The sequence below is a fragment of the Halichoerus grypus genome, chromosome 4 (genome assembly GCF_964656455.1).
Source record: "Halichoerus grypus chromosome 4, mHalGry1.hap1.1, whole genome shotgun sequence".
Classification (NCBI taxonomy): domain Eukaryota; kingdom Metazoa; phylum Chordata; class Mammalia; order Carnivora; family Phocidae; genus Halichoerus; species Halichoerus grypus.
In genome coordinates this window covers 159731163-159751875 of record NC_135715.1, presented here as the reverse complement: position 1 = coordinate 159751875, position 20713 = coordinate 159731163, and the positions used below count along the sequence as shown (strand labels likewise).

The window sequence follows — 20713 nt, the reverse complement described above, 5'->3', positions numbered from 1 at the left end:
AAGTTTTCAGTTTTGATGAAGTCTAATTTATCCATTTTTTTTTTCTTTAGTCCCACAGATGCTTGGATACAGTGCCTGGATCCATTTTGACAATAAAAGGAGGCTGACAGCAAATGGGGACATATGAGAAAATGACAACTTTACAGTTCACACTACTAATAAAATTATTTAGAAAATTGCCTTTCACTAGACAGTGTAATTTCTGTTGGTGGATACAAGCCAAATATGAATCACATACAAATCATCATCTTCTATTCCATTCAGCTGGATGGATTTAAGAAACAAAGTAATGGAGAATATCATTCTAGAGGAAACCAGTTAGTATTTGTGCTATTTAAAATATGATTTCTAAATTGCTTAAGCATATCTATCAAAATCCAAATGGAACATTGAAAATCAGCATCATATAAAAGCAATACTCTGTGAAATGGTTTCTAAACTATGAACGTTTATCTTTCAGACCTAGCATCTTAAAGCATAAAGACCGGATAGACTGCGATGGTGGAAGAGTCATCCCATTTCCCCAGAAGTTTGTATTTGATTCATATGGGTACATTCCAAGGAACATAGGATCCAGGTTTGTCTTTTGGGATCTGGAATAAAAGAACAAATGTGGACGTTTGCAACTTGGAAAACATTTGTGACAGGTGAAAAATAGCATAATAAAAAAAACAAAACAAAAACAAAACAGGATAAAAACCACCCAGAGGGCAACCAGGACAAAGCGAGGTCTCAGAATGACAGCATGAGCAGTATGGAAGAATCTGGGACAGGACTGTGAGGCAGGGCAGGGCAGCCTTCAAGAGTCATCATTTCACACTTGAAGGGGGACAAATAAAAAGTGGAATTAGTCTCTGTGTTCCTCCATAGTGAAGAGATGATTCACGGGGTTGGGACAAGCTGTAAGGGGTACCACACAGAGCCAGCACTGAGAGGAGGAGTAGGAGGGGCTCTCCCTTCAATATAAGGAATACCTTGTATATAGTCAGAGGGGTCAAGATCAACAGCATGACTTTCTCCCACAGTTAGAATCTCATCAGTGAACGTGACAAAGGGGAGCTGAGATGTTTGCTCTGCAGGGGTGTTGATGCATGAGGGATTCTGCTCTTGGGCTTGGGCCAGAAAGGGCCCTTCCCACTCTACAGTTCAAATCAGGAATTACACGCACTTTCTCAAATATCTGACTGGATAGAGTGGGACAGACTGTTGGCGTGGCCCATATTCTTGGCCTGGGTGTCTCAGGTTCAGGGAACAGTTCCTGAACTCCCATTCCTGACCAATATATCCTGGGAAGGGAACGAAACCAAGGAGGAACATGTAACTGATGAAAGAGCAATGAACCTTCATTTTCAAGTGGTGTAGAACTGAGCCCCTTTGTAGGGCAGGCAGGACCAGGCTGATGAAAAACTGCACTCTAAGGGTCAGTCTACTCTTCCCATGCTCAAATGCCCTCAGGATTCCTGTCACCTTTTCTTCCATGGAAAAACATGGTGAGTTAATAAAACTTGACTACAAGGACAGGGAACAAAAATTCAGAATTTTATGAGCAGATCATACCATTTTTGTGAACTTATCTTCACAGGCCATTCTAATCTTCTCTGGGGTCAGGGGACTATTGAGCTTTAATGGTCCAAACAGGCCTCTCTCCTGTCGTGCTGCATTCACCGCATCATGAATGGCAAAAAACACTGAACATCCCAGGAATATCCCAGACTCTCCCAGACCCTTGAAGAGAAACAAGTCAACCAGATTATGACTCTCTTTGTATCTCTATGTATATATATGTATATGTGCATCTATAGGTAAACATGTGTATAGATGCCTATATAAAATGTTATTACTTCTAAAGATTTATTTTACAGAGAGAGTGAGTGCGCACATGTGTGTGGGGGGAGGGGCAGAGGGAGAGAATCCTCAAGCAGACTCTCCACTGAGAGTGGAGCCCAATGGGGGGGCTCAATCCCACAACCATGAGATCATAAACTAAGTCAGAACCAAGAGTCGGATGCCCAACCAACTGAGCCACCCAGGTGCCCCTATAAAATATTATTATACATGTAACTTTTTTCTTTTAAAAAAGTAATTTGATATTTTAACCTAGTATTCTCATTCTTAGGATTCCTGCCTAAGGAAATGATGCCAAATGGAGAAAGCAGACGTAGGTATGAGATGATTATTGCAAAACAAAAAATCAGATACAACCTGATGGTAACAGTAGTTCATGTTAGGCTCCAAAATTTGAAGTACTTAAGAAAAGTTGTAACAATGTTAAATTAATTTAAAATTAAAATGTTTAATAGGGCCTTTTCTTCTATAAGTCTGGTAAAAACCTCAAACAACACAGAAATGAAGGCCCCTCCCCCAGCCCCTGCACAGATACCACAAATCACATAAACATTCATTTATTTATCAAGCACAGCTTACCTTCGATGAATACAGGGTATTGGAGCTTTGAGACGGAGGCAGTAGAGAAATGTGCAACTCTGCGGGGATGTCACAGATGGTGGGGATTTTATACTGGTTTGGGCCACGAGTATACAGGACACCCTGAGGAGAATAGTGCAGCTCCTCGATTGTATAAAGTCCCATGCCTTGAATAAATGCACCTTCAATCTGGGGGAGGGGGGAAGAAAAGAATTTCCATATATGAGAAAATACAACCAACAGGAGCATTTCAACTTTATGCTGTTTATTTGAATTTTTAAAACACAGCACAAGAGGGGTTGCAGCATGTCCTGGAAGATGTCTCTGGAAGTTTACTTAGAAGATTACCTCATTTTTGAACATCTTATTCGGTGCGCAGTTCAAAGTCAAAGAAGTTGACTTTGAATCTCAATTGGGCAGTGAAATTATAGCTCTAGAAGAGGCCTCAAATAGCCTGTGGCCCAAAGGCCCTCCTTCTTTTGGTCCATGAGCCAGAAGGAACCCTCTGGCCGATCTGTCCGTAGCCCCCAGCACACTGACAGGGCTCAGAGCGTCCCCTCACCTCATCACAATCCTGGCTCGCAAGTGGGCGTGGCCTCTCATTCCTGTCCCGTTTCCTCACTTGTTAGTTACATGAACTGTGTGCTCTCCAAGCTTCCTACACAGCTTTAAAATGCTCCAATTCTTAGATGTCAGCATGTGGACAAAATTGGCTTTCCACACATCTTCCTGACTTCTGGGTCTCCTCTGTGTGCCGTCTTCTCCACCCCACCCTCCAGCCTACCTTGTGTCTATTTGCGGGGAGATTCTTCTCTAACACAATGTTAGATGAATCTTCCTTATAGAAGCCTAGACCACACGCCAGGCGACGTCACCTCCACCTTCTAAGGCAGGCGCCTGTCTCCGGGGCGCCTCCACCGACCCGGCCCCCTTCTGGTCTCTGCCTGCAGCCGTGCCTTCCATTCCACTGACACAGGCCGCACGGGCACTCGCCACCGTCGTCACCCCCCCCGCCGCCCCCCACTAGCCCTGAACACAGAGTAGGCTGAATTTCCTGTCTTTCTTTAGGTCCTCCACTCTCCTCCCACCCAGAATGCCTTTTCCTGTTCATTCCCTAAACCTGGGGCCTCCCTGAAGCCCATTTTGACTTCTCCAACCCACCCATTCTTCCCACTCTCCAATGACACGTGTCATGATTGGAGAGTACCTCCAATTATGTTCTGAACTGCGGGTAGTAAGCTGAATTGCCCACAGGTAGGAGACAGGTGAGGAACGTGAGTGAAGCTTCCAGGTGAGTCCTGACTCCTAGAATCACAGAGTACATGCTTCTCTTAAAAAAGGGAGCCAACCGGGCGCCTGGGTGGTTCAGTTGGTTAAGCGACTGCCTTCGGCTCAGGTCATGATCCTGGAGTCCCGGGATCGAGTCCCGCATCGGGCTCCCTGCTCAGCGGGGAGTCTGCTTCTCTCTCTGACCCTCCCCCCCTCTCATGTGTGCTCTCTCTCTCTCAAATAAATAAATAAAATCTTTAAAAAAAAAAAAAGGGAGCCAACTGACTTTTCCTTGTGGAAATGCAGCGTCAGTGTTGGCAAATTTTCTGTGTTTCCAAGAAACACTAGCCAGTTGAATACTTAGGTAACACAGCTGGTGATTTTTTAGTCTTGTCAATTATTTCAAATTTATTTATTTATTTTTATTTTATTTTATTATGTTATCAAATTTAAATAAAAGATAACTGTGGGCAAAACAGGCTACCTATTATTAATGGCTACTGCTGCAACTGTTTGATGTTATCCCAACCCGACTTTAAACTCCTCGAAGCTAGAGCCCATCGTATGCCCAAGACTTCACACTTAGCCTCCAGTCTACTTCTAATCCCAGAGGTGAAGGGCGCATCTGACACCTCTAGGCTTGCTTCTTCTGCCTCCCTCAAGCTCCTCAGTCACAGACCGCATGTCTCTTCAGAAACCACTTAAAACTTCTTTGTTCCCTTCCCTTTTTTAAACAGTAAGAGATTTGAGTTTTGTGGCTGGCCTGAAGAATGGATTCTGACTTACAGGGGTAGAAAACTACGACGACAAATAAGCCGGAGAGAATGTTTGCCCTACAGACCCCCACGGCGGTTCTGGCTTTCACAAATGGGGTTGAGGCAAAGCAGGTACACGTACCTGGCCTATGTCAAGGGCTAGGTTTATGCTGCAGCCAACATCCATGACGATGTCTGTTCTGATGTTCTGGTAATAAAAAAGAGCATAAATGTTCATTTTCCTGAGTACAACTTAGGAGAGAAGGCTGCGAAACAGTTCCTGCCAGGAAGCCATTGGTATAGAACTTTTTTGGGGCCACAATACATTTCAGGAGAAAGAATCAACAAAGAATTTTATTGGGTCACCAGTCTATCTATAACTTTCAAAATTATACACATACTCAACCAGCTTAAGCACTGATTTTTTTTTTTTTTTTTTCCTTCAGGAACAACAAGAGAGAAAAATATTTGACTTTGTTCTGGCTGAGTGACGTAACTTAGTGAGTTCAACCCAGCGCAGCAGACATAATCTATGACACAGAAAATGTTTACAGTCCTTGTGATCCTTGTTGAAAAACCCTGTGGCTACCATACAACCCAACATCCAGAGTCCAGCTGGCTGGGTGACATTGACTGAAGCACAGAACTCAGGGTGCATCAGCCGAAAAGTCTCCAACTGTTATCTGCTGTTGTAGATTCTTCATTTTGAGAGCAGAGGAAAGATAAATCTAAAGCACAACTTGGTGACCAAAACTTCCTGATAAGCTACAAATGAGGACTATGGCAGGCCCAGCCAGGTTACTGGTAACACCTTTGCTCTCCAGCAAGTCTGTACTCTTTTACTCGACATAATGACGTCTGCCACGAGAAATAGATTCTACTTACAACTATTAATGGAACAAAGGAAACCCAAGAGTTTTCTTATTTGATTTGGGACTTTCATCTAACATTTTTCTTAAGAAAATTAGAGAGTGATCCAGAATGTTTTATTGCAATAAAATAATAAAACACCTTTCTTCTTTAAGGACATGATGAAATGTAAAGTTCTCTGTGACACCATTCAGCAAGGCTGGCCTTCCGGCAGACCCATGGCCTCTGTTACTGGTGAGGGGAGGTGCTCTCAAGTCTGCAGTGTTAGTAAAAGTTTCATTTTTAGAGCCATGGACTTACTGTTTGTCACTGTGTTTTGTTAGGGCTGAAGAGAGCAGTTCTAGGTTGTGGTAGCCAGCCTCCAAGATGGCCTATGACGATCCCTGCATGCTGGGTTCACGTCCTGATGGATTCCCCTCCCACACTCTACCAGCGTTAGTTTGTGCGACGGACAGGACATGTGGAAGTGCTAGCACATCACCCCGGTGTTAGGGTGTAAAAGACTGTGGCTACTGTCTGGGTGCTCTCTCACTTGCTCACACTCTCTTCTTCCTTTGCATCAGTCCCTCTGGGCTTGGGGGCAGCCTGCGTGTCCTGAGGACACTGAGACATCCCATAGAGAGGTCCTTGTGCTAAAGAATGGAAACTTCTGACCAACAGCCAGTGAGATACTGAGGCCTCCTGCCAACAAGCAGGTGATGGAGCTTGGATCAGATTTTCCAGCCACTATTGAGCTTTGGGAGGACTGTGGCCCTCTTTGACAGCTTGATGGCAACCTTGTGAAAAATCCTGAGTCTGAATCACCCAGATAAGCCACTCCCAGATTTCTGGCCCTCAGAATGCTGTCGGTTAATAAATATTTGTTATTTTCAGCTGCCAAACTTGAGAGTAATTTGTTACCCAGCAATAGATAAGTAATATATAGATGTAGGTTCAAAGTGAGGGAAATTTTGTAGGAATAAGAACAATTCTAGGGGCGCTTGGGTGGCTCAGTTGGTTAAGCAACTGCCTTCGGCTCAGGTCATGATCCTGGAGTCCTGGGATCGAGTCCCACATTGGGCTCCCGGCTCAGCAGGGAGCCTGCTTCTCCTTCTGACCCTCTCCCCTCTCATGCTGTTTCTCACTCTCTCTCTCTCCCTCAAATAAATAAAATCTTAAAAAAAAAAAAAAAAAGAACAATTCTAACAACATAAGGAGAATGACTGAGAAACAGGCCTCCAGGGAGGGCCCAGGGGGCATGTTACATTATAGCCCTTTACTTAGGGGTTTACCTAACCTGAGCTACAGATCTAGCTTTTTTGAATGCATCTGATAAAAAGACTATTTAGCACATCTCTTAAGATTGTTCAACTAAGTCATAAGAACACACCTTAGAATTTCATACCAATTATTCATACTAATTATTACCTTGTTCTTAGATCTTAACAAGGCCAAGGCATATACAGATAAAGAAAACCCAAGTGATTAGGTTTTCACCAAATTTTTCTTTGAGGGAGAAGGTGATGTAGAAATTAGTTAGCCTGAGAGAACTTTCTACTGAACTAAAAGAGGACAGCTACTCTAGCATGAAAACCATGCTTAGAATGATCATTGTTGTGTCCCAGTCCAAGATTCCCCAAAAGTAGTCTGGTCTGGGTTAGAGTCTGAACAAACCAGATACTGTACCAGGCAGGTTCAATAAAGGCATGTACAGTTTCAAAGATTAGGCTGACTATAGTTTTAAAAAACATACATGCCAGAGACCTATTAAATGAAAACTTACATCTTATCATAATCCAAGATACAGTCACAAAGTATGTTGGGAAATATAAAGACCTAGAGCTTGCTTCTGGGTAGGTTTTGGGACAGATTATCACATGACAGTTGTGAGGGTATCACAGTCCCATTGAATGTATTAATGATCATTTATTATTATAAACAGTGGCCAGTAAGTAGCTTCATTGCAGCTGGGTCCCACAAGGACCGAGATACAAGAGGAGAAACTCTCCTTGAAACAGAAGTGCACGTGTGTGTGTGTGAGAGAGAGAGAGAGAGAGAGAAACTGTGTGCATATCTCCTCACTGCATCCCTTAAAAGCATAGGGATGCCCTTAAACTATCTAAAAAGCAGGATCTAGCTAGATAAAAGATATCAAAAGCTGGCCACTAGCTTCCCCGGATTGGCCCTTGGTGCTTGTTAGCAGGTTATGGACACTTACAAAATCCTTCAAAAATGTCATATGATGGCATTTTATGTAAGAGTTCAGGACTGCTGGTTAGACCAACGGTCTACATGAAAGCTCTCTTTAAGCTCTGTTTCTTCCTTGAAGTGGTTTCTTTCCTGATTCCATTTAAAAGGGCCAGGAAAATAAACAAGAGAGGCCGCCGGTCATTTTCCATGGAAGCAACCACAATACCAAGGCAATTGCTGAGCTTCTGATTTTTTCTGGTAACAGAGAAACTATCCTCAGCCAAATACATGGTGCTTCTACGGTGCTCAGACAGATGTCATGTGCGGAATTTAGGTGTATCTGGGGTACAACTGGAAGACCTTCCCAGTTGGTACTGACCTTATGAGCACCTGCCAGGCAGTCTATTTCAACTTCGGAACAGGCAGCTCCATAAACAAAATATTCAAAAGGATGGCCTTCGCCTGTCTCCCAGTTCATGTTTGACTCATAGCCCCTGGAAGAAACAGAATTCTTGAGGAGCGTTGTTAAGCGACTCAGTCCCCTAACTGCAGACCCTGATGATTAAACAGACCCATAAGAGGCTGTGTTCAGTTTGCATGTACAGCAAACGAGCGGAACACACTTGTACAATGATGTGCCGGCATGTCGTGCGTGCAATAAATCTGTTGAACAAATGTATACTTCTTTCTTATTAAATTTGCTTTGTCTGATAAAAACATTCAATTGCTCCTCACCAATGAATGACTCCTTATGCCTGGAAGTTAGGTGCTTACTCTGTGATTACCCAATCTATTACTTTTCGTTAATATTGAATCATGTCATCCTACTGTCACCAGGTTTAGGGAATTTCACCTGCATTTTAGACCAAACACTATTTCAAAGGTGCACATTCGTCTGTTCGTCTGTCTTTCCGGCTCCAGGATTCAGCCTTCTGTTTGCAAGACCAGGCCCCTGGCTCTCATTCTTTGCTACTTCTCTGGTTTCCACGCCTGCTCTGTTCCTCACTCTTCCTCAATGACCAAACGGATGTCACCATATAAGAGGCGTGCGCAGGCCAGCAGCTTGCCCGCACTTTCTCCCCTTCTCTCCTCTGCTTCTTGGCCTGGAGGTGGCCGTTAAAAACGCTTCTCACACTTACTCCTGATAGCCGACCAGTGCCCTGAGACTCCCTGGAGAACTAGCAGCATGACAAATCAGTTGAGACTTTCTGATTCACCCTGTTCTCTGATAGCTTTCATTTTCCATTAAAATAATCTGATAATTATTTTCCAAAGTAGGTGAGTGACAATTGTTCAGCGTCTTGACAACACGTGCTTATTGTCAGGTTTCTTCTTTTTTGCCAATCTAGAAGGTGTGAAATGGTGTTTATCTTATTATGGGTTTAATTTGCATCCCTTTACCTTTGTCTCTTAAGGATACGCTAAGTTTTCAATAAAACATCAGCTACTGCTGTGGGTTCCAAGCACTAACCTCAGAGAACCCTCCAGTACCGCCCAGTAGGATTTGAATCATCAGCTCAAGCCGTGTTTTATTTTATGTGCCTATTTTTCCCAACAGAAGCCTCTCTGGGCATTTGGATTAACTAGAAGCTAAATGTTGTATATAACAGTGGGTTAATAGAAGGTCACCCAAATCAATTTTTTCCCAAAATTGCAAATGGAAGTGAAACTCTTCCTCAAGCAACAGCTGCTATTTTTCATAGCATGTGATCGAAAGGACTCTTTACCTGAAGTATCCAGTAGCTGAAAGACTAATGCTTTCATCAAAAGCAGCTTGTGCCTGGGAAATAAGAGGAAAGATGATGTGATGATGATGTTTCAAGAAAGAATCGCTTGCGGCTTCAATCTTGGTTTCGCTCTACGTGAAATGCAGCTATCAGTACTAATAGCCAGGAAGAACCAAGATTAAGGTATTCCTTTCTGCATTCTCTGTCCTCGCGAGCACTCGCTGTCGCTGCCGCGAGTAATGGCATGTGTTCGGGGCCTGTGACGTCCCGTGACTGCCCAGGTATGTTACACCCGTAGTCAGGACTAGAACAGCCCACAGGCCTTCTGCTGATGAAGAACCTCACTCGGTCTTCTGAAAAGACAGCCTATCCACCGGGAATGTTTCAGGAGACAATGAGGTGGTTGTTGTTTAGTTTTAGTACCAGGTATTCATTGGTCTTGGGAAAGTGGCATAATTTTGGTACATTGTACCACTGACATGGTAAGTTCTCCTGACTCTGCAGTGCACGTAGTTGACTAATAGACAGAAAAATGGGGGTTAGGTCCACGTCCCCAAGTCCGAGAAAGGAAAAGGTGAGGAGTGCAGCAGAAGAAAGCACGCTGAATGGTAGCATCTCTGAGGGCGGAGGCCTGGCTGTCTTGCACGGTATCGCTCTTCAGTCAGGCTCTCTCTGCCTTTTGTTGGCTCGGAAAGCACAGGGCAGAGGGCAGAAATAAAGATGCCCCAAAAGGACTGAGAGCTCCCATAAATATGAATTATAGAATGAGTCCTAACTCTGTGGAAGAGCAGGACCCATGTCTAAGGAGGATTCCCCAAATGCTATTTCCCCCGACCGATGCTTTTAATGTGACATCCTCAGTCAGCCTGACACACACTCTCAGCTTTTACTGACATCCATTCCACACCATCTGGTACTTTATAACCTATTACTTTAAAAGTATGCTAGTTGACTGCAGAATGTGCGTTTTCTCTTCCAACGGGGTTGTAAGTACATCGAAGGAAGCAGTTGAAATTTCCACTGCATTTAGTGCCTACTACTGGTTGAATACATATCCAGTGGCTTGGTTTCCTATTTCTACATGAGTGCTTATGTGATTTTTTACTTTTATAGAAGGATTGTACTGTTGGCTTTCCGTTTAGGAACGGTGGAACCCAAAGGAGGATAACAAAGAGATTTACAGCTATTATCTAGAAAATACCTGGGATCCATCGGAAGAAACATTAATTTGTTCTGGCTTAAAAACAAGGGCTTTGGGTAGAAAAACAATCTTTCTCTCTAATGGAGAATTTTCCCAGATGCAAGAGTTCCTCTACCATATTACGATAACGTTTCCACGTGCAGAGAGCCAAAAGGCCTCTACTTATCGTTATGTAACTGTAGTACCTTTTAAAGTGCCATTTCAACTGATATTTAATTCACACATTTTTCCTCCCTCCTTTTTTCCCCAACATAAAACACAAAAGTAACAGTGATTCTCACCCAATCCTTCCAAGTGCCTTGAGGATTCTTGCTGATGATGGGTTCAAGGCGTTTTAGAAGAGTCTGACAAGCATCCTAGGGATTATTTTTTAATTAAAATCATTATCATAATTTCAGGCAAACACTAATTTCAAAACCACAACATATGTGTCATTACAGAGTTTGTTTAGGAGGCCCACAGGCCCTCAACAACACAGAGAAGGTAGAGACCGACCCTTTAAGAGGTGATGTGAAAGGTTTCCCAGGGGTGGGGTTGAAGTGTGAGCTGGTCTTAACGATGAACCGTCTAGGTTGGGGGGCCTGTAATCCGTGCTAAGAGGTCAGGACTTAACAGAAAAACTGATGGCAAACCCCCGACCACTGTTTTTAAACACGGCATGGTCAGATTTATTTTGTGGGAAAGCTCACTCTGTCAACATGAAGCCAGAGTGAAAGGCAATAAAACTCCGGTGGAGAGACAGAGCCTTGTAATGGTCCTGGCAAGAGGTGCGAGTCTGAATCCAAGCAGCGATATTCCCGGAACGTGGATGTCAAAAGACACAGAGATATTTCTGAGTGGAATGGAAGGATCCATGAGATGTCAGGAGTGAGGGAGGAAAGGAGATGGATTTCCAGCCCAGGAGAGCAGCTGGTTATTGTACCATGTACTGAACCTGATGCTGGGGGAAAGCACGTTTTTCACCAGGAGGGCGTGAGAAGGAGGTAAGAACTGGATTAAATCTCAACATCTTCTGAGCTCCACCCATGTTCCTGGCCCGGTGGGGCTAATGATTTGGATGCCATGGCAATGATTTTTACCTTTACTGCCAGCCCGTTGAGATCGGCCACCACGGAACCTCCAGAGATGTTTGTATTAGGGACAGTTTCTGTGCTTGTCCCACGCAGGTGGATATTAGACATTGGCATCCTTAATTCACGACTAACCACCTGAATTTTAGAGGAGAGATTCTTTTCACGTTACTTTGGTTAGTCGCAGACCTGTGCACATACCCACACAGTAGCCCACGTGTGAGCCCCCATACATGCAACAGGGACAGGCGGGTAGAACCATGAATTCCTGCAGCCACAAAAAGTTCTTTTCTAAAGACCCTGTATAGCTAGTCTGGACCCTAAACCTTGAGCACACATTCTTGTTTCTTTGACTTTCTCACGTGCAATAGCATCAGGAAGAGGAGGCAAAGCCCCAAGCCAACACAGGAGGAGATGCTTCACGTCTTCATGAAATCAACACCTTGAGGCCTTTCCTACCACCTCACTCTGCAAAATTCTAGCAAAGTCTCTATAAACAGAAAAATGCAAATCAAGGCAATAATGAGATATTATCTTTCACAACTATTAAATTATCTAAGGTTTTTAAAAAAGCCGTAACGGATAAAGTTGGTTAGTGGCGTAATGAAATGCATACTTTCTGGAAAACAATTTGGTAATAAGTGTCCGTGATTTAAGGTACACTCTATGACCCAGCAATTTCATTTCGGGAAATCTATTTTAAGAAAATAATCATTAATTTGACGACAGGCTTACATACAAAAATATTAATTGAAGTATTCAACAACTGGGGATGGTTAAATAAATTATACATACATCCACAAGCAGCCATTAAAAAGCGTGATTGCAAAGAATTCTTAACCACAGGAGGAAGTGCTCACTCTATATCAGATAGATAGGTGAAAAAAAAAAAAAACAGAAACAAGCACAGGGGAAAAAAGAGAGAGAGAGAGGCAAACCAAGAAACAGACTCTTAACTATAGAGAACTGATGGTTATCAGAGGGGAGGACGGCAGGGGCGGCGGGGGGATGGGTTAAATAGATGACAGGGATTAAGGATGCACTTGTCCTGATGAGCACTGGGTGTTGTATGGAATTGTTGAATCACTATATTGTACACTTGAAACTAATATTACCCTGTATGTTAAACTGATATAACTGTATGTTAACTAACTGGAATTTAAATAAAACACACACAAAAAACCAGGATACAAAAAATTATATAAACAGCATGTTAGCAATTTATGAAAAAAGAAAGACAGAAAGACCTCAAAACAGTGCTTATTGCTAACTGGTGAAACTGTTCAGAGTCTTTTTAACAATTTTTTTTGCCCCTTCCAAATGTTTTAAAATCTTTAATATTATTATTATTCGCAAAATAGAAACAGTACCTAAAAATTAATCTAAAGCGAATGAGTCAAAAAACAGGTAGACTTTGATTAGAAATATCCAATGTGATTTATATTATCGATTACTCCAAGTCCTAAAAAGGGCGAGAAATGATGCAATACATCAGTATCTACACATCTTCTTATTAGCCAGCAAAGGTTCAAAAAAGACAACTCGCTTGTTAATACTGGTGTCTGCCTCTTTGTGAAAGTTTGAGAGTCTCTTGGTTTTTACAAAACACCTACATTGGTACCTGTTTTCGCTCACTGAAATAAATCTGAAGAGGATTTTCACTTTTAATAAAAAAGATGAAGAGCCAAGATAGCGTTCAGTGTTTGCTTGGCAGCGGACGGTTGCGGAAGCAGCGCTCACCCCCAGCAGGGAGAGCAGAACCCCAAGCTCCTGCCCCGGAGCCACACTCAGCGTCTGGGCATCAAGCTGCCAGAGCTGTGAACTGCATCTGTCACCATCTGTGCTTTATCTCCATTTATGTTTACGTCCATCAGCAAATCAGAAAATATTAAGAGAGGTTAATTTGGAGGGGGGTCTGGAAAGGCTCAAAAATATTTTCATATAAAATTTTTTTTTCGATAGAGAGCACAGATAGGCAGAGCAGCAGGCAGAGGGAGAGGAAGAAGCAGGCTCCCCGCCGAGCAAGGTGCCCGATGCGGGGCTCCATCCCAGGACCCTGGGATCATGACCTGAGCTGAAGGCAGCCGCTTAACACTGAGCCACCCCTGTTTTCATATAAATTAATGGTAATTACAACTTTGCTTTACTCCATTTTGGTTTACAAAAGGTTTCAAAGCAATACTTTGTTTGCGGATGGTGGGAGAGACCTGCTTACTCAAAGGAAAGCAACAAATAAAGACACAATCTTCTATAGCAATAAGACAACCTGAGACTCTTCTGCCACATTCTTTTAGGACATTAGTTACAAAACCGGCTGGTTTATCCAGTTTCTGTTAACAGCTTAACAGTTTAAGCTGTCAAAGCTAAAATCTCGTATCTTTTTCATTTTGGAACAGAAAATACACATGGTTGGTTTCTCTCTCATACACAGCTACAAGCGCACACCCAACTTAATCCAACTAGTTGCATACTTACCTGAATCATTTTAGTGTGGACCCCCTGACCCATTTCGATCCCACCGTGAGTCACCAGCACAGATCCATCCAGGTAAATGTGAACCAAGGCAGCAGCCTATCCAGAAAAGATGACAAGAGTTTCCATGATCTTTTGGACTGATATTATCACATGTCTCATCAAGTAAAACATTTTCCCTGGAGAGCAATGTATAGAATTGTCAAATCACTATATGGTACAGCTGAAGCTAATATAACACTGTATGTTAATTATACTGGAATTAAAATGAAAAACATGTAATAAGCTGTTCTAAGCTCAAAGACATACAGAACAGGGCAGAACCTGACCCACTCTGTCATTTGCCAACCCTTACTTTAGTAGTTTAATGTTAACCAGATATCAGCATAAAAACTGTCCTCAAAAACCAAATATGTGCTTCACTGTCAGTCTATTCTAGAAGGTATTAAAAAGTACCAGATGAAAATAAATAAAGAGAATAAAACATTTTCCCTGGAAATGACCCCCTCCTTTCCATCTCCTGCTGAAATACGCACACTTTTCCCAGTGCCCTGAGAACACTGAGCAGAGCCAGGCCAGTGCTGGGGCTTTGAGGCTGGGGCAGGATGACCCTCCACAAACTGCTATTTCCTCATGAGGACATTTGAGGATCTCCCTAATCCAGAGTGGAACAACAATCTAGGTTTGGGGTTTGGTTTTTTTGGGGGGGGAGGTCAGTTGTAAAATGCCAAGTTAAGTGCAGATAGGTTGGGGCAGGGGAGAATTGTTTACATGAACACATAATCCCATAGTTGTAGGTACGATAGAGAGAAGCAAAAACAAAAACCCAAATAAGATGGGACAGACAGACATTGTTTGCTGCAAAATGAGCCAAGCCTACCCCCCCAAATTATCCTGGCACAGAATTATAGGGCTTTAGTTGGAAGGGAACTTGGAAGGAATCTTATCTAACTGTACAGCTCCCCACAGGGACCGAGAAAGAACCAAACTGCTAACACAGAATTAAAGGCTGCTATAATCAGAAACATCCAGACTCTAGCTAAAAATGTTTTATAATCAACACCAATGTGCCTTCTTGCAATTTTGTCCATGCTAGACTAAGGGGGATGAAGATATCCCAGGAGGCTGCAGAAAACAAGGATGGCCTTTTCACTTTGTGTCTCTAGTGTAAGAGTAATATTAACAGCATGTGGTCCTGGTGAAAATGTCCCAGTGGTTGCACTGTGGTTTAGGAAGCCCTGCAAGGCACACTTCTGTAGCTGTTCAACTGGGAAATGCTAACCTCATAGGTGTGGTCTGGGCCAGCAAGGGGTGACTTAAAGCCCTGTCAGCTAGTTTCTTAATATCTAAGCTTGTAGGCAGCATGGCACAAAAACCTAGGATTTGTAAAGGCAGGGTCTTCAGAAAATTCTAGTAACAAGCGAATAGGTATACAATGAAGCAAAAATTTTAGTAAACCTTCATTACTCAGATTACCTATAAACAACCCTGGTCATAAGTGAAAGTCAATGAAATTGCATGACAATCACCAGATGCACCTAAGGAATGAACTACATTCCTTGATCGATTCTCTGATGACCAGAAGAACTTTTATTGCCACTTGTGGGCCATGAGCCACACTTGGAGGACTGCCTCTTTATGGATACCCAAAGGTTTACATGACTCCAGTGAAACAGAAGCTTCTAAGACACTGACAGTGAAAATGGGCTCTAGTTACCTGGGTCAGCAGGTGTACCCTAGGGATGTATTGGTCAAATAGGGACATAGGAATAACCTTTCTCAGCCCAAAGGAGAATCTTAGAACCTTGAGGAAGGCATTGTTGCCATGATAATCATGCCCAAGAGACTTGGGAGGATGCAGCAGAGTGTTTTACTGTTTGTTCACTCATCACTCCTGGAGATGCCATCTTGTGATCCCGACCATTTGTTCTCAAAATAGTAAAGCTAGGGAGTGGCATCCCCTACAGATAGCCTGGTGCTGGCTGCCCCAGCTGCTCATCAGATGCCGAGGGATGGCTGCAAGGGCTGCTCCGGGCTCCATTCTCTGCCACTTTATTGCTCTCTGCTAGAATGGAAGCCCCCTGAAAGGAAGGGCCATGTCCTAAGGCATCCTTGGAATGCAACATAGTATCTCACACATAGTGAGCGCCCAATAAAAGTCTACAGCGATTTGATCTGTTTCTGAAGCTTTTAAAGTCTGTATTTGGCCTCCTTGGCTCTGCAAGCAATTCAGAAGTTGCTTGTGGGAATTTGTAGCTGCCACACGTCCCAGAGCCACAATCCCAGTGGCTTGTGCAGTTCCTCCATGCGTGACCCTGCTGGCCACGGGGCTCCGCCCGCATGGGACTGCTGAGGAATTTGTTCCCTGTGCTGCTGCCATCCCCTCGGGGCACTGAAAATATCAAATCTGGTTCAGTTAAGTGGCACCACCGGAGGGTCCACTGTTACTGCCACAAAGGAAAATTCTGCAAAGCTTCATCTGTGAAATTGGCACGACTGGAGCATGAGAACAGATGGTTCTCCGACACAGATCGGGGACCTAGTCTGTGAAATCTAAATCATCCAGCAGGGGCTGCCAGGGTTGGTGAGCAGTTTGCTTTCGTTCCACGGATTCCCAAAATGTCTCAGCCACTGGAGCATTTGAGTTTCCACCCTGTGTCGGGCGCCATGCTAAGGTACTGGGGATGCAGAGCTTAATTAGGTCTTGTCTGCTCTTCCGTGTCCCGGGGCTAGTCCTTAAATACATCGGAGGGGAGGTATGTGTGAGCCCCTCAGCTGTCGCAGGCACAGGGGCTGCCCCTGCTCAGGGAGATGGCACGGGAGGATGAAGACATGTGACCAGACCGTCTCAAAGTCCACTCTCACGTTCTGTGGCTCAATAGCTGGATATCCTTGGGCCAGAGAGTGAACGCCTATGGGCTTCAGGTTCTCCTTCTATAAAACAGAATCATACCTATCCAACGAAGGTGAAGTGGGGCATTACGAATCCCCCAGCCTTGGGCCTTTTGATAACCTTCCTAGTTCCTTCCCTCCTCTGTTTGGTTTGCTTCAGGATCGCCTTTTGGCACACGGCTTCCACGGAGCAGCTTGCCCGATTGGACTCCTCGATTCGGCCCTACACCAATGTTTCCAGCATGGACGCTGGTCTCCGGGGAAGACGGGTAGGGCTGGTGGTCTGAGAATGAAGTCGTACTGCTGGCTGTGGTCTGGTTTCCTCCCGGCTGAGCTGAATCCCACCTCAGTTCCCACCAAATGGTGCCACGGAGGGGCAGCTTGATGGAGCTGAGAAAATACTGCTCCCGGAGCCTCTCAGACACGAATCTCCAGCCCTAGTCCCCCACTCTCTAGATGTGGGGCTTCAGGCAGGTTATTTTAGCTCTTGAAACCTCAGTTTCCTCACCACTAAATGAGGCTACAAATCTTATAGGTTGTCCTGAGGGTTGAATGAGATAAAATCTAAAAGGGGTGCTCAGTAATTATCATTATTTCTTAGATAAAAAATTTTTGAGAAATTTCTGATATGGGAAATGGGCCAGGTCTGGTCTACTCTGGAGACCAGATTTAGGTAAGGGCAACAGTTAACTAGAGACAGCCTACCGCATCTACCACGGTTATGTCCTGGGGTTGCCAGGAGATCTGTAAACAACAGGGACTATTTTACCCAGGGGTCCTGACTGGTCTGCTCAGGGACAGATGGACCAGACTCATGTCTTCGTTAGCTGCCCGCTAATCAGTCTAACCCTCAAACCAGGACTCACTGCTCACTAACACTTTCCTAGTGGTGGTTTTCTCCTCTCCCCTCCTTCTGAATAATCTTTATTCCTCTACCACAGCCTCTTGACTGTCTCCCTCATCTGGGTAAATTGTGTGCAGATGACTAAATGTCTCTGTGTTGTTTCTGCTGTCACAAACAGGCGAGGAATGGGACGGCTGCAAAAGAGACTACCACTTGTATTGTTACGATGCTCCTCTGAGCTACTACTAGTCTAAGCAAGCATGGAACATTCTCATGATCATACCCACAGTTGAGCCAGGATGGTTAGGTGAATGGATCAGCATGCGAATGAAGGAAGAACCTTCCTGCCCATTTTTTTGGGGGGGCCTCCTCTTCTCCCTCTACACACAGCATACTTACTAGTGCTCCTCACAGCTCCACTCCCATTTATCCCTAATCTGTCATTACTCAAAGCACCTGCCATTCCTTCTTCATAGCTCAGGGGAAGGTGTGAATTCTGCAAAGGGGAGTGACCACAGTTTTGAGGGCTCTGCCATCTTCTCTACATATATGTATGCATACGCAAACGTATGTGTAAGAACGTAGATAACAAGGGTCCCACATCACTGCTGTAGAGTGAGCTAGAACAGCGCAGACCACCAGCTGTTCGGGTACGTTTCATTCAAGAATGAGGGGGCAGATGCACGCACCAAGTGGGATTTAGCAAACAAAAACAAGCAGGGAATTTATTTAATCAATTGAAGAAACTACAAGAACAAATTTCTTCACATTTTTAACAGCTAAGAAGGGAGCAAATTTCTAAAATTCTGTTTTAAAAAAATTATTTAAATGAGTTACTCTTCTGGGTTTAGTTTATCCCACCCTCCAAAAGCCAAATGCTGTGCAGCTTCCCATTTCTATTTCATGGTCCAGTGACACTGCAGCACAGAGGGGCTGGAAGAGGAGTGCTGGCAGTCATCTATCCCACCATCTTACTTCATACTTGAGTGATCTGGGCCCAGAGCAAGTTGACTCAGTTGCTTAATGCCAGGACCAAAAGCAGATACCAGCTCTCCCGATTTCCCAGCAAGAATGCTTGTCACTAACCCTGGGGATTCCTGCAAAGGAGCTCTTATCTCCTCTGGAGAAAAGCTAGCTTGACGGAGGACAGCTTTGGGGAAGGTTTACAAACAGGCATTGCAACCCTATGGCTAATCCACCTTCACAGCAAGTTTCCCCAACACCTTCTGATTGGTCTGTTTGGAGAACTGACCTGACCAATAGCAACTGAGCCAAGGCCAACAGGAAACTTCAGGGGTATAATGGCCAACCCTTTCTTCTTCCAATAATTCTCTGAGTTGAATTTTTCCACGACCGCTTTCCTTAGGGAGTAGGAAGACATGGCCATACATTCTTTCCAACACTGAATCAGGTTCTTGGCATTAATCTCTTGTTTGTAGGGTGTCTGATCAATTTCCTTGTACATGTTTATCATTCGGACCTATAAAAGAAAAGGAGATCAAAACGGGAGGAGAGGCAACAGATGTAGTCTCTTCCATCTACTGTCCTCCTAGTCAAGTTCTGCTCATCCCATCAGGCCCAAACTGAGTTCCACTTACTCCTTGTTGAAGCCCTTCCTGAAGCCTTCTCTACCTGAAGCCTCTATCTAATATGTTAGCACTTAACATGCTTTCTATGCTGCTCTGATATAAGTTCAAAGGGAGGCATCCTTTCATTATATTTCTTATATAACTCAGTATAGTCCTGGTACACTGTAGATTCCTCTAATTCGAGTTGCATTTGTGAACATCTGTTGAAAGGTAATCCTGAATTTAACTTCCAGGCTACATGATCTACACAATTTGGATTGTTCAGATGCTGTGGCAAGATAAGACTGCTCATCCTAGTTATTGGTTATGTTTAAACAGATAACTAGGATGAAGAACAAATTAAGATTCTTTTTTTAAGATTTATTTATTTATTTATGAGAGAGAGAGCGAGTGAGCAAGCGAGCACGAGCAGGATGGGCAGAGGGAGGGAGAGAGAGAATCTCAAGCAGACTCCATGCTGAGTACGAAACCTGACTTGGGGCTCGATCGCTTGACCCTGAGATCATGACCTGAGCTGAAACCAAGAGTCGGATGCTTAACCAACTGAGCCATCAGGTGCCCCAGGGAAGGCGGTGTTTTTTTAAGGGTGGCTGTTTTCTGCTCCAACTTCCCCAGGGGTGGAGGGAGGTCATTATCTAATTCTCCCTATGCTACCAAAGGCGCCAGCACATCTGGGAAGGAGGCTGTGCTGAGACGACCAGAAGGGAGGAGCAGGGACCCCCAGGAGTTCAAGAGACATAAAGAAAATGGCTCCTGCCTAGGGCCACCGATTCTAATATTGAATGGAAAGAAGGAAGGCAGATGAAGTGGGGACTGGGGCTTTCCAAGGTTTGCTGCAGCACGGGGCAAACAGGCATGAGGAAACCTGCCGGAGGTACCAGCTGAGGGCGGCTGGAAATGTAACCCACCCTCACAGAGGCTGTCCATTTGTGAGAGAGCTAGCAGAAATGGAGCCCACAGAAACATACTTGAAAAGTGGCCGCATCTCAGCAAGGAAGGGCCGAGAGCTCGCTGGGCAGAGGCTGTTCCCTCTGGTCCTCCTCTCCCTCTCTGCCCCAACGGCACAGCAGAAGGCACAGAGCGGGGGGCAGGCGGGGGAAGCACGCCGTGTCTCCCCACCCTAACTTGGCTCCAGGATTCTGAGTGCAAGAGGCATGGGGGTGGGGGGGAACAGAGCTTGTTAATGAATGAAACTGGGACCGAGACTTCAGGAACAGAAAGGAAACTATTTTAGTAACTGAAATGACTGAAACTTTCTGACAGCTGCCTGAGACGTCCAGGAAGCAGAAAAAAGAAGGGCTTGACAGAACTCGTTGGCAGCAGTTATATCCCTGGCCGATGGAGACTTCTCAATGAATGAGCTGGAATCCAAAGCTCCCTCTTCAATATCCTCTGTCTCCAGGATTTTTGGGAAAGAGCCTGAGTAGGATC

At 44.3% G+C, this 20713-nt stretch overlaps 1 protein-coding gene across 4 annotated transcripts in view; it reads right to left on the bottom strand.

The window, feature by feature from the left end:
• Window positions 1–114: 114 nt before the first annotated feature.
• LOC118539727 (aldehyde oxidase) overlaps window positions 115–20713 on the bottom strand; it is an 80211-nt gene continuing 59612 nt past the window's right edge. For 3 of the 4 annotated variants that reach the window (XM_036098498.2, XM_036098493.2, XM_036098492.2), the window contains 10 exons: window positions 18946–19173; window positions 13961–14056; window positions 11495–11623; window positions 10697–10771; window positions 9215–9267; window positions 7867–7981; window positions 4591–4656; window positions 2425–2613; window positions 1558–1725; window positions 115–593 (listed from right to left, as the gene is read on the bottom strand). In XM_036098498.2, the coding sequence (XP_035954391.2) occupies window positions 543–593; window positions 1558–1725; window positions 2425–2613; window positions 4591–4656; window positions 7867–7981; window positions 9215–9267; window positions 10697–10771; window positions 11495–11623; window positions 13961–14056; window positions 18946–19173 (1170 nt within the window). In that variant the 3' untranslated portion in view covers window positions 115–542. Of the gene's footprint in view, window positions 594–1557; window positions 1726–2424; window positions 2614–4590; window positions 4657–7866; window positions 7982–9214; window positions 9268–10696; window positions 10772–11494; window positions 11624–13960; window positions 14057–18945; window positions 19174–20713 lie in introns of those variants that run through there. The other variant, XM_078071162.1, reaches the window with a different exon arrangement.